General features: G+C 42.3%; 2 protein-coding genes across 4 annotated transcripts in view; one reads left to right on the top strand and one right to left on the bottom strand.

Annotated features, from left to right (window-relative positions):
* LOC101859936 (60S ribosomal protein L27) overlaps positions 1 to 10,767 on the bottom strand; it is a 21,621-nt gene extending 10,854 nt beyond the window's left edge. Inside the window, exons 1-2 of one of the 3 annotated variants that reach the window (XM_005098524.2) lie at positions 10,748 to 10,766; positions 2,939 to 3,070 (exon numbers count right to left, since the gene is read on the bottom strand). In XM_005098524.2, coding sequence (XP_005098581.2) covers positions 2,939 to 3,070; positions 10,748 to 10,751 — 136 coding nt within the window. In that variant the 5' untranslated portion in view covers positions 10,752 to 10,766. Of the gene's footprint in view, positions 1 to 2,726; positions 2,865 to 2,938; positions 3,071 to 10,747 lie in introns of those variants that run through there. The other 2 variants (XM_035969809.1, XM_035969810.1) reach the window with 2 other exon arrangements.
* An 876-nt stretch (positions 10,768 to 11,643) lies between these two features.
* The window catches only part of LOC101859706 (ceramide synthase 2), a 34,482-nt gene continuing 33,036 nt past the window's right edge, over positions 11,644 to 13,089 (top strand). Inside the window, exon 1 of the mRNA XM_005098522.3 lies at positions 11,644 to 11,851. Coding sequence (XP_005098579.1) covers positions 11,667 to 11,851 — 185 coding nt within the window. The 5' untranslated portion in view covers positions 11,644 to 11,666. The remainder of the gene's footprint in view (positions 11,852 to 13,089) is intronic.

The raw sequence follows: 13,089 nt of genomic DNA, 5'->3' as shown, positions 1-13,089 counted from the left end.
TGTTCAGGGCCGCTTCAAAGTTCCGGTTTATACTGTGATATCGTCAATCATTCCAAAACGTCATTCACAGATTTCGCATTTTAACATGTCAATGCTCTGCCCTTGGCGCGACCGCATGCCCTCAGCGCGACCGCATACGGAACAGGGCGCGACCATGAGCGCACAGATATTACAGGTGCAAGAAAGTTGTTAGTACACCATTTAAAGGTTAGATTAGTAAAATCATCACATGTCTTTATCAAATTATGATGAAAACAATTAGATCTGTCTTATTAATAGTGGTGGGCAAATCTGCCGGAAATGAATAACAGCAAATCCCAGTACCAAATCCAGTAGACACTCCCAAACCCAAATCCTGGGACTCCTGAGTAGAGAGTATACTCCCCTTCTTGAGTCCGCTGCGCTGCCTTGAGTAGCAGGAGCAAAACCAAGTAGCAGAGCACCACAGGGCAGGGCATAGACAAACACATGTGTTTAGACACGAGACAGCTGCTTTCAAACTTTTCAAACACCCTTTCTTCATCCAATTAGGCCTAGATCTAGAGTCTAGATCTAGTTTCCCCAACAGCCCAAGCGAAAGCGATACAAACAACACCACCCCCACCCCCCACGTCAAAAGCCTGTCGGCACAAGCGGCCCAGCCGTAGATTTAGGATTTGCTTTCGTACTGGTAGTTGGTAGTGGGAGAGTGAGAAGCGACTACCCCTAGGCCTGGGTAACTACTCTGGAGCAAGTAGTGGGTGCGCAGAGCAAATCCCAAATCCCAGTACCAGCCAAGTGAGTAGGAGTGTCCCCCCTTTAGAAAGTACAATGGACTCGTCCTTTCGTCGCAAGTTGATTCCAGCTTATTCCAATGTATAGCGGAGGGGAAACAAGTCCATGTGATCAATTTTTAGTCGATTTACTGGTACATTTTTTGAAGGACTAGATACTAGATCTAGATCTAGTTTACTTATCGCATACAAGGTTTTGTAGTATTTGAATATTATTTTCAGATATTTCAGTTTAGAAATTAAGCCAGCATATATTTCAAAACTTCTGTTTCGTACTTTTCAAAGATTTGGGATTCCAGGTTTTGGGTAGTCTCACTCAAACGAAGTACCAGCAAATCCCAAAACCAAGTAGCAAATCCGCCTGCCACTACTTATTAATAACAGAGGGTACAGAGACAAGTGGTCGCGGGTTGGACCAGCTACTCTAGTTTAGTAACTGAAGAAACCTCTAAGTCTAAGAATGTTTCTGATAAGCCTTTCACTTCGAACTCGACTGCTGCACTAGCAGACGACTGATGTTCTCGGAAAAGGATTGACTAAAAGTGGAACTAGACAAGGCTCGTAACTCTAATAAAACAGATTGCACACGAGCTGCACAGAAGGAAAAATGGGGAACTGGTCGCGCCAAGGGCAGGATAGTATATATATCTAGATCTAGTTGTAGACTTAAGAGTCTAGGGCACTACTTGGATATGGTGGTCCCGACTTTTGTGACAGGGAAATATAACCTAGAGAAAATCTAGAACGATTACTTCTACTTCTGGTTCTAAGTCTAACTCTTAACGATTACTTTTTGATTCGCGTGCCGGAGAGATAGATTCTAGCCTTTCAAATCTAATTGCAAAAAACATCAAATCATGGTCAAATTCAGAGATGCCCCTCTGAAACACCCCACGTTTTGTTCTTTTTTAAGTCAGGGGGGTAACCCCCGTTGCTTTGTGAAAAACAAGTGAAATTTTACTGCTCATTTTGTAGGCTAGATCTAGATCTAGATCTAGATTTAGAGATCTAGGCTACTGATAAAACATAAAACATTGATACCAACTATTTGAATCAGTATCGATATTTCAGTTGCCTACACTACACAAAAGTCGGGACCACCATATCCAAGTAGTGCCGAGTCTAGTTAGCCTACCCAGTTGGCCTACACATTAAAACCCAAGAGAAGTGTACAACTTGAAAATGACACCACAGTACTCAGTATTCAGGGTGGCTAATGGAAAATACTTAGAATCTAGATCGGTATTTTTTTACTTTCCCTCCCGTCTCACACTCAGCTACCAGTTGTCTATTTTGTTGTTAGTACACCATTTAAAGGTTAGATTAGTAAAATCATCACATGTCTTTATCAAATTATGATGAAAACAATTAGAATCTAGATATCTAGATCTATCTTATTAATAGTGGTGGGCAAATCTGCCGGAAATGAATAACAGCAAATCCCAGTACCAAACCCAGTAGACACTCCCATAATTTGATATTTTACAGTTAGATTTGAAATTGTCTTGAAAATAATTGATTTGCGACCGTTTTAGTGGCTACTTTATGTGTGATCTGCAGCAAACAGTACAGCAGTTTGACCCCTGAAACAGTGCATCTGTGTGCGGGAGTGAAAGTAAAAATTTACCTCTAGATCTAGATCTAGATATAGATCTATCTCTGAAAGGTGAGGCTGAGGACGAAGTGTAGATCTAGATCTAGATCTAGATCTAGTGGTAGTGTGACTGACTAGGAGGTCGGACACACAAATGAAGATCCCATTAGCATTTGCCATTTATTTTGACTCCTAAAACTAAATTGTCTAAATACCGGGAGCATCTATTTTCATCCTGGGTGACTCTTGTGGATTCTACGATATTCACAAGAATAGGCTAATATGATAATAATGATAAAACTATGACAGACTGCAACAAAATATCGTTGTTACAATGCGAAATCAGTGACTACATGTACTTTGTTGTGAGGAGAAGACACCAAACCAGAGGTAGAAGTAGATCGCCTGTTTAAGTATGAATATCTTGAAATTGGCAAAAATATAAGGGTCGATGGTTTAACTGGTTTCACAAATGTTTAATCACATTTCTTTTTGCACAAAATCGTAGAGTATTTAAGAGGATCAGAGCAGATAAATTTCAATAAAGAATGAGTTCAACACTAAGCATTACCGTTCTCTCGGAACCGGAAGTTGAAAAGGAAAACTAAAGGTAGGCCAGCCAGGCAATACAGTTGTCTAGTGGTTGTCTGTTTTCTCACCGAAGTGTCGCTTAGGCCTATGTGCCTATCAAACGGCAACAAACCTGAGAATACAATGTAGGCCCAGGCCTAATTCGATTTTTTTAGTTCTTAGGATAGGCTAGACCTATTCAGCCACCCCCTCCCCCCTCCACCAATAAAAAGGGGAAAAAAACACTCTTCTTGAAATATCTTGAAAGATTCCTTGATTAGGCAATTAAGATCACAATTCCAATAGACTGACAATAGCATTATTATCATGTGTTCGACAAATTATTCCAACCCAAATCCTATTGTCATCGTTGCTTCACTCAGTAGGTGAATCATAAATCTAATTTTACCAAAACTAAAAGGCTCAAAATAAATTAGGAAAAAATAGCAATATGATTCATTTCTCTTCCATGACGCCAATGAATAATTATATTCCCATGCCAATTGCAACTTCGAAAAAAAATAGGATTACGTGGGAAAACAGTTATTAGATCTATAATATAATAAATAATATTATATGGTGATCATTCGGGGGGGGGGGGGGGATAATCTCAAAGTTCAACCTAAAATTTGAAATTTATTACAGTAAACTGAAACAAAAAATTCATTTTTTAAATGAACGATAGTTGCAAGCAGAACATAGAGTTATCTCCTTGTGTACATCTTTGAAGCAGAAACATGCTTCCACTTTAAAGTTAAAATTAATGGGGCCTCAGTACGTCAAGGGCACGTGGAAATTAAGTTTTCTGTACCTTGCGTTCCCGTAAGTTTTAAGTGACTATAGTGTCATTTTTTTAGCTTCTAGGGTCCATGCATTTTAAAACGTTGTTAAGTCAAAGTGAGTACTTTTGGGTCCAACTTAGGGAAGTACCAAAAAAATATTTATTTAAAATCTTGTATGAGAAATTTTATATTCATCAATATGTAAGTATATGTAAGCTATAATAAGAATTGGCCGGCCTAACGATCCCGCGTGTTATTTATGCGTACACTTACGAGGCAATTAAGATCTGCTTACAATAAAAATTATTATAGTTGAACCTTTTTAGCCATTATAAACTATCAGCGTGCTCTTTCTTTCATTTTGGGCCAAAAGTCGGGAACAAGTTACCCCAGAACACCAGGGTAGCCATTTAAGCCATTTATAGATCCTATTCAAGAAAAGTTGAAACATCAGGCCTAGGCCGTATCTATAGAACGTCTATATTTTACCGCTACTGCGGCACGAGGACGAAAAATTAAGACAAAAGGTGAGAGAGAGAGAGAGAGAGAGAGAGAGAGAGAGAGAGAGAGAGAGAGGCGAGAGAAGAATAAGAGATAAATAAAGAGAGGTATCATAGAGGTCGAGGGGAGAGAGAGAGAGAGAGAGAGAGAGAGAGAGAGAGAGAGAGAGAGAGAGAGAGAGAGAGAGGGAGAGAGGGAGAGAGAGAGAGAGAGAGAGAGAGAGTGCTAGAACTAGATCACTGTGATACCTCTGAATATTTCTAGTACCATAAATTATTTTAAAATAGATCTACTCTGTTTTTATAGACCGATACTTTATGTTGTGACAGTATCTTTTTATTTCCTTTGGATTGTTTATCGTGTTTTATTCGATCCATACTTTTCAAATGATTTTGCTTCTAGGCTATACGCATGTATAATCCTGTCTAGTATTTCCTTTATTCATGTTGTACCAAAAAACATTGATGAAGATGTCGATATCTATGATGACATGTTCTAAGATTACTAAGAATGCCGAAGACGGACCTATATGCCCAATCAGACATGGTATTGGAAACCAACTGGAAAAAAGAAAAAAAAGAGACCATTAATTGGAAGCTATATAGAGGCACTATAAGGGATGAGGCAATCACCCAGGGCCTGCATTTGCCGAAATTGGAGAACGTGGCCAGGTGCCAGTGACAAACAACCGTGCGTCGACTGCTCTCCGCCTTGTGTAACTGACGGTAGTAAAAGGAGAGAGTAAGTCATGTAGGTTAATAAACATTGATTATACATATATTGCTATTATTTTATAATATACCTCGGAGCGTTAATGTATTATTATTATTATTATTATTATTATTATTATTATTATTATTATTATTATTATTATTACTACTACTATTATTATTATTATTATTATTATTATTATTATTATTATTATTATTATTATACCCTTTACTATTTCGTCAGTTAATGTTTTATCATCAGTGCATCTGCAGAGGAGAATATGTATTTCTCAAGTGAAATAGAAGAATTATAAGAGTTAAGATTATTTTTGCTTCTGTTGTGGCAGATATCAATTCTAACAGAGAAAATGTTGTTACAATTTAAGCATTCTAAAAGCCCCCCCCCCCCCCCCCCCCCACACACACACACTTCCGCGTGGATGTGCGGTCAGCTTAAAATTACGGGCCACTGTTGGTTTCAGCATTTCTTATTCCTGAAGTGCTCGGGCCACCAGTTTTGACTGCGGCACTCCAACCAAAGATTTTCTGTTATACTACTTTGCTCCAACTGCGTCTGTCGGGAACTATAATTATACGAATTAGAGGTTAAGGTGTTCGCCTCTTATTCAAAAGTCCCGGATTCGAATCCCTTTAGCGACCGAAAAATTTTCTTCTCTAAAATTGTCTCCTTTCACCTCCTTTCCTGCTCCCTAGCAATGTTATGTCGTCTGCTTTCGTCTCCTCTTTCAGCCCCCACCCCTTCATGACTCACCTCCTTTACCCCCTCCTCTGGCGGCTCCTGACTCTTTCTGCAGCCTTTCGACTGCTACTCCTTGGTTCTTTCTTACTGCTGTCTTTCAGCCACATCCCTGGTCTTATGGTAGGAAAGATCTACACCTAGCCTTCTCGGACAAGGGCAAAAGATATGGGAGGGTCCGTGTGAAAGTTGCGCTCGTTAAAGATCCCTGTGGTCTAAAATCGATTAGAGAAGGTTTCGGCTGCCACCTGAGCAAAATTCAAAATGTCCAACCAATTGAAAAAGTTTAATGTGTTCCGCGCGCTCACATGACCTCCTATGCAATTGGGAGCGCCGTAAAACACTTACCAAAAACAAAAAAGAAAGAAATCAGCTAGACTCGTAGCATTTGCCCTTTTGAGAACTTCGGCGTTTGGTATTTTATCGGATTCTGCCTTTTAAAGAGAAATTTTCCTGAAGCATTTATAAATTATCAATTAGTTTCTTGGCAGGGCTTTGGTACACCATCCAGGTCTCGAGGCCGTACAACATGGTTCGGAGGACCACAGCATTTTAGACTTTCAGAGGAATTTGATCGGGCTAGATGGCAAAAAACTGGGTAAGGATTGATACAACAGATGTTTGACTTGAACAAAGATTTGTTTAAAGTGAGAAAGAGCGGCGCAAACATATCTTATCAGACTCACCTACCCTTGTTTGGAACAGGTTTACTCTGCACATTTTAGTGCGGTCAAAAATTCGTTGCGGATCTTATTGTCAAATATATTTCCTCGGCTATGGAATATAAACTCGACTCCTGCTTTTGCACAGTGGCTTGTATCAATTTGTCTTAATGTTTTTGCAAACTCGACCTGCATGTTAGCTATATTCTAAATCATTCCTTGATAAGTATTACTGATAAAAAATCCCAGTGGGTGGTTTCTACTGATTTTTAAAAGGTTTACAGCTGGGACAATATCGCTTTTAAAAGCTGATTGTCTTGTTTTTTTCTAAACGCGAGATCATCTTTATTGAACGCATGTTTTGAGAACTTTTACTGCAAAAAAGTGTTCACTATAAAATTAATTTCTTGTAACTAGTTTGGCCAGTGAAAAAGGGTCATAGGTGAGCTGTAACGTGAGCCATGCGTAAACAAAATGTGTGTGAGATAAGCGGGAAGCGTATAATATGAGCAATTCCATTTTCCGCGTGAAGAAGATTTGTATAGTACATTTAATATATAAATTAATTTTTTAAAGTTTTTTTAAAAATAATGGCTTAATTGTAGTGGAAAAACATGATTAAGTTAAGATAAATTGATATAAACTGCTGTGCAAGGTACTGGTGACAATGATTCAACCGTTAAATAGACATTTGAGGACAAGTTGCGCCTTGAATTTTTAACTGCACTATGTATAATGTGTCCGATAGCAAGATAAAGACTAGGTAATCTTCCGCTCCCCCTTCTTCCCCTATTCCGCTGTTGGGGCAACCGTGGAGGCACCACTGCACCTGAAACCCAGCTCTCGCAATCCATCCCTGTCCTCTGCCCTCCTCAGACTGTCACCCATCGCCTCTCCCGTCCACTTTGCAATGTTATCCTCCAATCTCCTTCTCCGCCCTCCTGTCTCTCTCTTTCCCTGCACGGCCCCTTGCAGGACCGCTTTGGCAAGATCTTCACGCTGCCCCACCGCGCCGGTGACTCTCTCCCACACCTCAGCTTCTGAAACGTGGTTCCTGTACGAGACGCCAAGGAGTCTGCCGCAACATCTCATCCCTGTGGTCTGAACCCCTTTCTCTAACTCTGCTGTCAGTGTCCACGACTCGCAGTCGTATAAAAATATTGAGATGACCAGTGAGCGCATTAGTCTGGCCCTTGAGTTTGTGGGCGACGTCCCTGCCCCCCCCAAACAGGCTTCAGCTTTGACAGCGCAGCTGTTGTCTGCGCGACTGTGGAGAGAACCTCTGGTCCCGCACCTTTATCCGAGACGATTGACCCAAGGTATTTGAAGCCGCCGACGGTCTCAAGTTTCTCGCCCCTGACTTTGATGCCACCGGGGCCATTGTTCATTAGCTTGACCCTCTCGCCATTGATCTCCACGCCGCAGGCTCCTGAGGTTGTGTCCAGCCGCTCCACTAGTGTGGCGAGCCCCTGTTCCTCTACTGCCAACCCATCGACGCCATCGGCAAAACGCAAGCTAGTGATTTTCCTGCCTCCAACACTGATTGTTCCTCTGTGGTCCACCAGAGTGCCAGTCACGATTCGCCCCAAGAAGGTGTCGAAGAGAGTGGGAGAGAGCAAACAGTCCCACATCAACCCGACCGTTGTCCTGAACCAACCCCCCATGCTGCCGTTAAGGTAGACTGCGCTGGAGGCCTTGTCACATAGTTGTTGTATGACGTTGATCAGGTTGGCGTTGATGTTACATTTCCAAATGGTTGCCCATAAGGCTGCACGCCAGACCCTGTTAAAGGCCTTCTTAAAACCCACGAAGACACGGCATAGGTCCTGTTGGTGCCTGAGGTACCCCCCACACACAGTATTCTGAGGTTGAAAATCTGTTCTGCCGTGCTGCGCCCTGCCCTAAAGCCTGCCGCCTCTTCGGCAATGATCTTCTCTGCCTGCGGTCTCAATCCGCTCAGCATTATCTTCAACATAACCTTACTGGGGTGGCTTATTAGACTGATGGTGCGGTAGTTCTGACATAGTTGCTGGTAACGTTTCCCGGGGAGTGCAATCACCAGCGATTGTGTCCATGGCGTTGGCCACTCTCCCGTCCGCCAGATCTAACACAGGCCAAGGACGCCTGCAGCCGCGACCCGGGCCCACTGACCCGCCGGTGCTCTCCCAGGATCTGACTGGTTGTTTCAGTCACTGCTGTATTGAAGGTGTTGATCCACGTGTCCATGTCTGTGTTATTGTTGCCACTAGCATCAATGACAATGAGTGGTGCAAACTTTCCTTCCATCATGGCTTGGAAGGCTTCTGCCATCCCTGGGTGCTCTAGCCCTTCGAGATCACACCTCACCCCTGTGCCTCCCCGCTTTCCAACCAGTGGCGTCGCGTGGGTTGCAGACAAGGTGGTGCATAATTGGAAAGTGAACAAATGGGCAATAGGTTTACTAGCTACTATTAAAATTGTAATGAGCGGTAGACGGGCGCTCTGGTGTGATCTGTTCTTTCTATTGCCTCTGCGAGTCTCCCTGTGCGTGTTTGTGTGAGTGTGTGTGTGTGTGTGTGTGTGTGTGTGTGTGTGTGTGTGTGTGTGTGTGTGTGTGTGTGTGAGAGAGAGAGAGAGAGAGAGAGAGAGAGAGAGAGAGAGGGGGGGGGAGAGAGAGAGAAAGGCAAAGAGACAGTGAACGTGATTGATGACCAATCCTTGTCAGTGCTTGATCGATCAGTAAAAAGCAGACAATGGAAACAGTACAATTTCTTTTTGGACAAGCTCAGCGTAAGCCATTCATACTTTATCATACTATGTACAGGAAAAGAGTGAACATTATTCTTGGGCTCAAAATCCCGCGGCTGATATGGACCAAGCTTTTTTATGCGCACTTTCTCTTCTAACTGTAGCCTACTGAATGGCACAAGAGGCAAAGCGTTAACGTGATTCATCTAGATTTCTAGAGAAAGTCTGTTAGAATCTGCAAGATATCCCGCAATCTACATCTTTCTATATTTACAACTGTTTCTAGATGAAACCGCATAAAAGCTGCAATAAAATGAAACAATACTAACAACTCACTATGCTCACAATCTGAGAAGATATAAAGATTTCTAATTAGATCTACATGTACTTCGTGCAGCACCAACAACCAGACTAAATTCGAAAATTTACCCCTGAACAGGACTTGCTACACAATTGGGGGAGACAACAGTTTCGATACCCATTCTTCATTGAGTAATGAGTTACCGTAGACTCAAGCCTAGTGTACTTGGATCAAATTTTTAGCTTGCACCAAATTGGTGCTGCAAAGAGGAGTTTCACGCACCTTTCTTCTTGTGCGGGAAGAACCATGCCTAGCCTAGATTTCTCTACAGTGACAAATTCTGTGCTTTGGTGCAAAGATTTTGCTTACTCCCAGCAGACACTACCGCAAACGGTGCGACAAGCTTAAACTCCCCTCGCCGTCTGTCTCTTCACTGGCGCGCGCGCAGCCAGCGGGTGACGGGTCGCAAGGATGTAGGCTAGTACCAGTATGTAGTTCTAGAGCACTGACTGGTTTAGAATAATTAGAAAAGGGGGAAGGGGGAGAGGGGGGCGAAGGAAGGCCAGGGTTACGTGGAGCGCTTGCACCAATTGCACCAATGGCGCCCCGCCACTGTTTCCAACCCTCTCCAGGTGAGGCGAAAGGCCATCATCACAAGGTCGTGGTCGCTTCCAACGTCTGCTCCCGGGAATAGGCAATCAGATTACTAATATAGGCGTATTATTATATCAGGTTACAACAACAACAACAACAACAACAACAACAACAGTAACTACTGCTACTACTACTACACTACTACATGTACTACTATTACTTAGTCTACTACTACTACTACTACTACTACTACTACTACTACTACTACTACTACTACTACTACTACTACTACTACTACTACTTATGATGTCATCGTGGATAGTGAAAAAAATGATCAACTCATCGAAGTTAAACTTCATCGTTGGGACCTGTGACAAGAAAAGGTGCTGGGACCCGAGAAAAAGATCCATTTATTCGATCAACGCAAGTGGAATCGTCGACTGAACTGTAGTTCACGCGATACCTACTGCAATATAAAACCTGCTAGTTAGCTATTAAATTACCCCAGCAGACTCCACAGATACTCAGAAACGTCTCTGGGCATAGTGCAAGAACGACGAAAAGCTAAATAACTGACCATGCAGTCTAATAGCCGGGTGCCCATTCCCACCTGGGTGAAATAAATTAGAAAAATTCATGTAAAATACCCTTGGTCCGTGGTAATCAACGCCAGGCCCCTGATGAGGTTCACGCCCATCTTATCATATATGACTTATTAGTACAGGCCCTCAATGAGGTGATATAACATTAATTGTTGTGGTCCTTTAGATTCATACCCATTATAGAACCCTTGGCCTCGATCCATCCACAGACAGACTCTTAGATCTAGCTGCTCGTCGACCAGGCTCATCTCGCGAGGGTCGTAGAGATATGTCCCCCAGATTCCAAGAAAATAACAGAAATTAATAGGTCTAAATACGGTGAATCAGAAGGTGGAAAACAAAAATAGCTGGAGTGTTGGCTATAGTGTATGTATTCACGTCGACAAGACTACATACATGATGTATTATTATGGCTTATAGAACTGCATAAATACAGTGCGTGTATAGTGTATAATTGTGCCAGCACTAACACCTGGAGCGTAACAGTTGGGGTACAGAACGACGGCGCCAACGCTACAAGGGGTTTCATTATCCCCAAAGTATCTTCCCAATAAACCGCGAATAATGGATAATCGTAAGGTTACGTTCTTTTCTTGGCGTGCATAGGCTAAGTACTAAGTGCATGGACATATTATTTTAACATGTCGCCTCAGGCACAAGGCACCCAAGCCCAAGCCCTCAACACTCAACCCTCAACCCCACCCCACCCCTTCCACGCTCTCCGAGCTCTCCCTGGTGATAGGTGATAGGCCTATAAGATCTCTGGGCCTGGACTATTTGTCAAGCCTTGCCAGGGCAAAGTTTTCTTTAGACCAGGTCTCATCGAAAGTTGTGGTAAATGAAAAATATAGATTATTTTGTTGAGAGAAAGGGACAGGTGATATGCATCTGTTGAAAGAATGATTCTGAGTGCTCAAGCCGTCCATTTAAAAAATGAATTATCGTTCTACGATTTTGTATCTTAAATAAAAGAATCGAATTAAAAAAAAAAAATTAAAAAAAAAACCCTCAAAGAAGGCGTACAACTTGGCATTTGGGAAAACTGGCAACTTTGTTGCCCTGGCTCACTGCTCTCTTCTGTCAATCAATAATCATGGCGGAACTGCTGCAGAGGGTGTCCGATATTGTTTGGGCCGAGTCATTTTGGTTACCAGGGAATAGAACATGGGATGTTCTTAAAAATACAGATAATGGTATCTACCATGCCCAGTTGAGTGATTTGCTCGTTCCAGTGTACTTGTCTGTTGCGGTTTATGCTGTGAAATACATTTTTGAGAAGTAAGTAAAGAATTTTTCTCTTCTTACTTACAATACAACTTACACTCACTGACCGCTCTCTTCCTTTCTTCCGCTTATTTTGAATTTGAAACGCCTATCCTTCGAAACTGTAAACTTGCACAACTTACTACAATTGACCGGAGAGAAAGCATGCTCCTACAGTAGATCCCAAATATGATGGTACCCAACGGCGCAAGGGTACGAAGGCCTAGACTCTAGATCTAGTTCTAGCTAGATTAATGACTCAAATTAATGACGAGTCAAGGCTCAAGGATGGGTAACTTGTACTTGTAACTTATTGTAAGTAAGTAAAATGATTTCCCTTCTCTGCTTCTCCTTCGTTAGGCCTATTCTTCGGGTGGGTCACTTTGTGCCCCAGACTGCCCCGGAGAGTGATTTAAATTATAATATGAATCTGAACTTGAATCAGAATATAAAGCCTTCAACATACAGTAGTTTTTGTATTTATAAATAAGCCGCACCTTTTTTATCTGGTATACTAGGGACAGGGAATTGCTTGCTACTGTCTCTAGACTCTAGTGACCCTGCCGTGACCCTTTGACTGCGCTATCGGGATGGACCGAGTCGGTACTACAATATTATTAACTACTCGCATGCACATACTACGATGTGAGTCCCTGGGAACGCAACATAAGGGCATCATGTTTTCTTTTTTTGTTTATATGAAGCTGCAGCGAGCACCTAGATCTAGATCTAGCAGCACATAGAGTGATTGGCCCAAATATAGATGACGTATTTCCGCCATCTATTTTGTCGTCTTCCGGGGTTCCCCCAAGACTCTTGGGTTTCCCTCGCCAGTAACTTTTACTGTTGACTAGATTCTAGATCTCGCCGTGTTTGTTCGCTTTAAAAAAAAAATTAATTTATGTAAACCTTTTATAAACAACCTCAGCCATTCTCCTTCCATAAATTTACCTTCTCCTCAAAGTTATACACACACACACAATACAAGCGCGTGTGCACTCGCACACACAGACACACACACAAGCCTGCGTGCAGACACAGCCCAAACAGTCGGCGATGAAACCTAGATCTGGAATGCGCGAAGCGGCAAAGCGGGTCCGTCACGGTGAGATCTCGTCAACTGGCGAGGAAGCCCTGGAAGACGATAAAAATAGATAGGTGAACTGAAATACGTCATCAATATGTGGGCCAATCACAGAGATGTACTAGGTGCTCGCTGCAGCTTCATGTTGGTTTTTTTTAACGAACACTAT

This window comes from Aplysia californica, unplaced genomic scaffold (genome assembly GCF_000002075.1).
Source record: "Aplysia californica isolate F4 #8 unplaced genomic scaffold, AplCal3.0 scaffold00185, whole genome shotgun sequence".
Lineage (NCBI taxonomy): Eukaryota > Metazoa > Mollusca > Gastropoda > Aplysiida > Aplysiidae > Aplysia > Aplysia californica.
The sequence above is the reverse complement of the archived record's forward strand: the minus strand, read 5'-3'. Positions and strand labels throughout refer to the sequence as shown.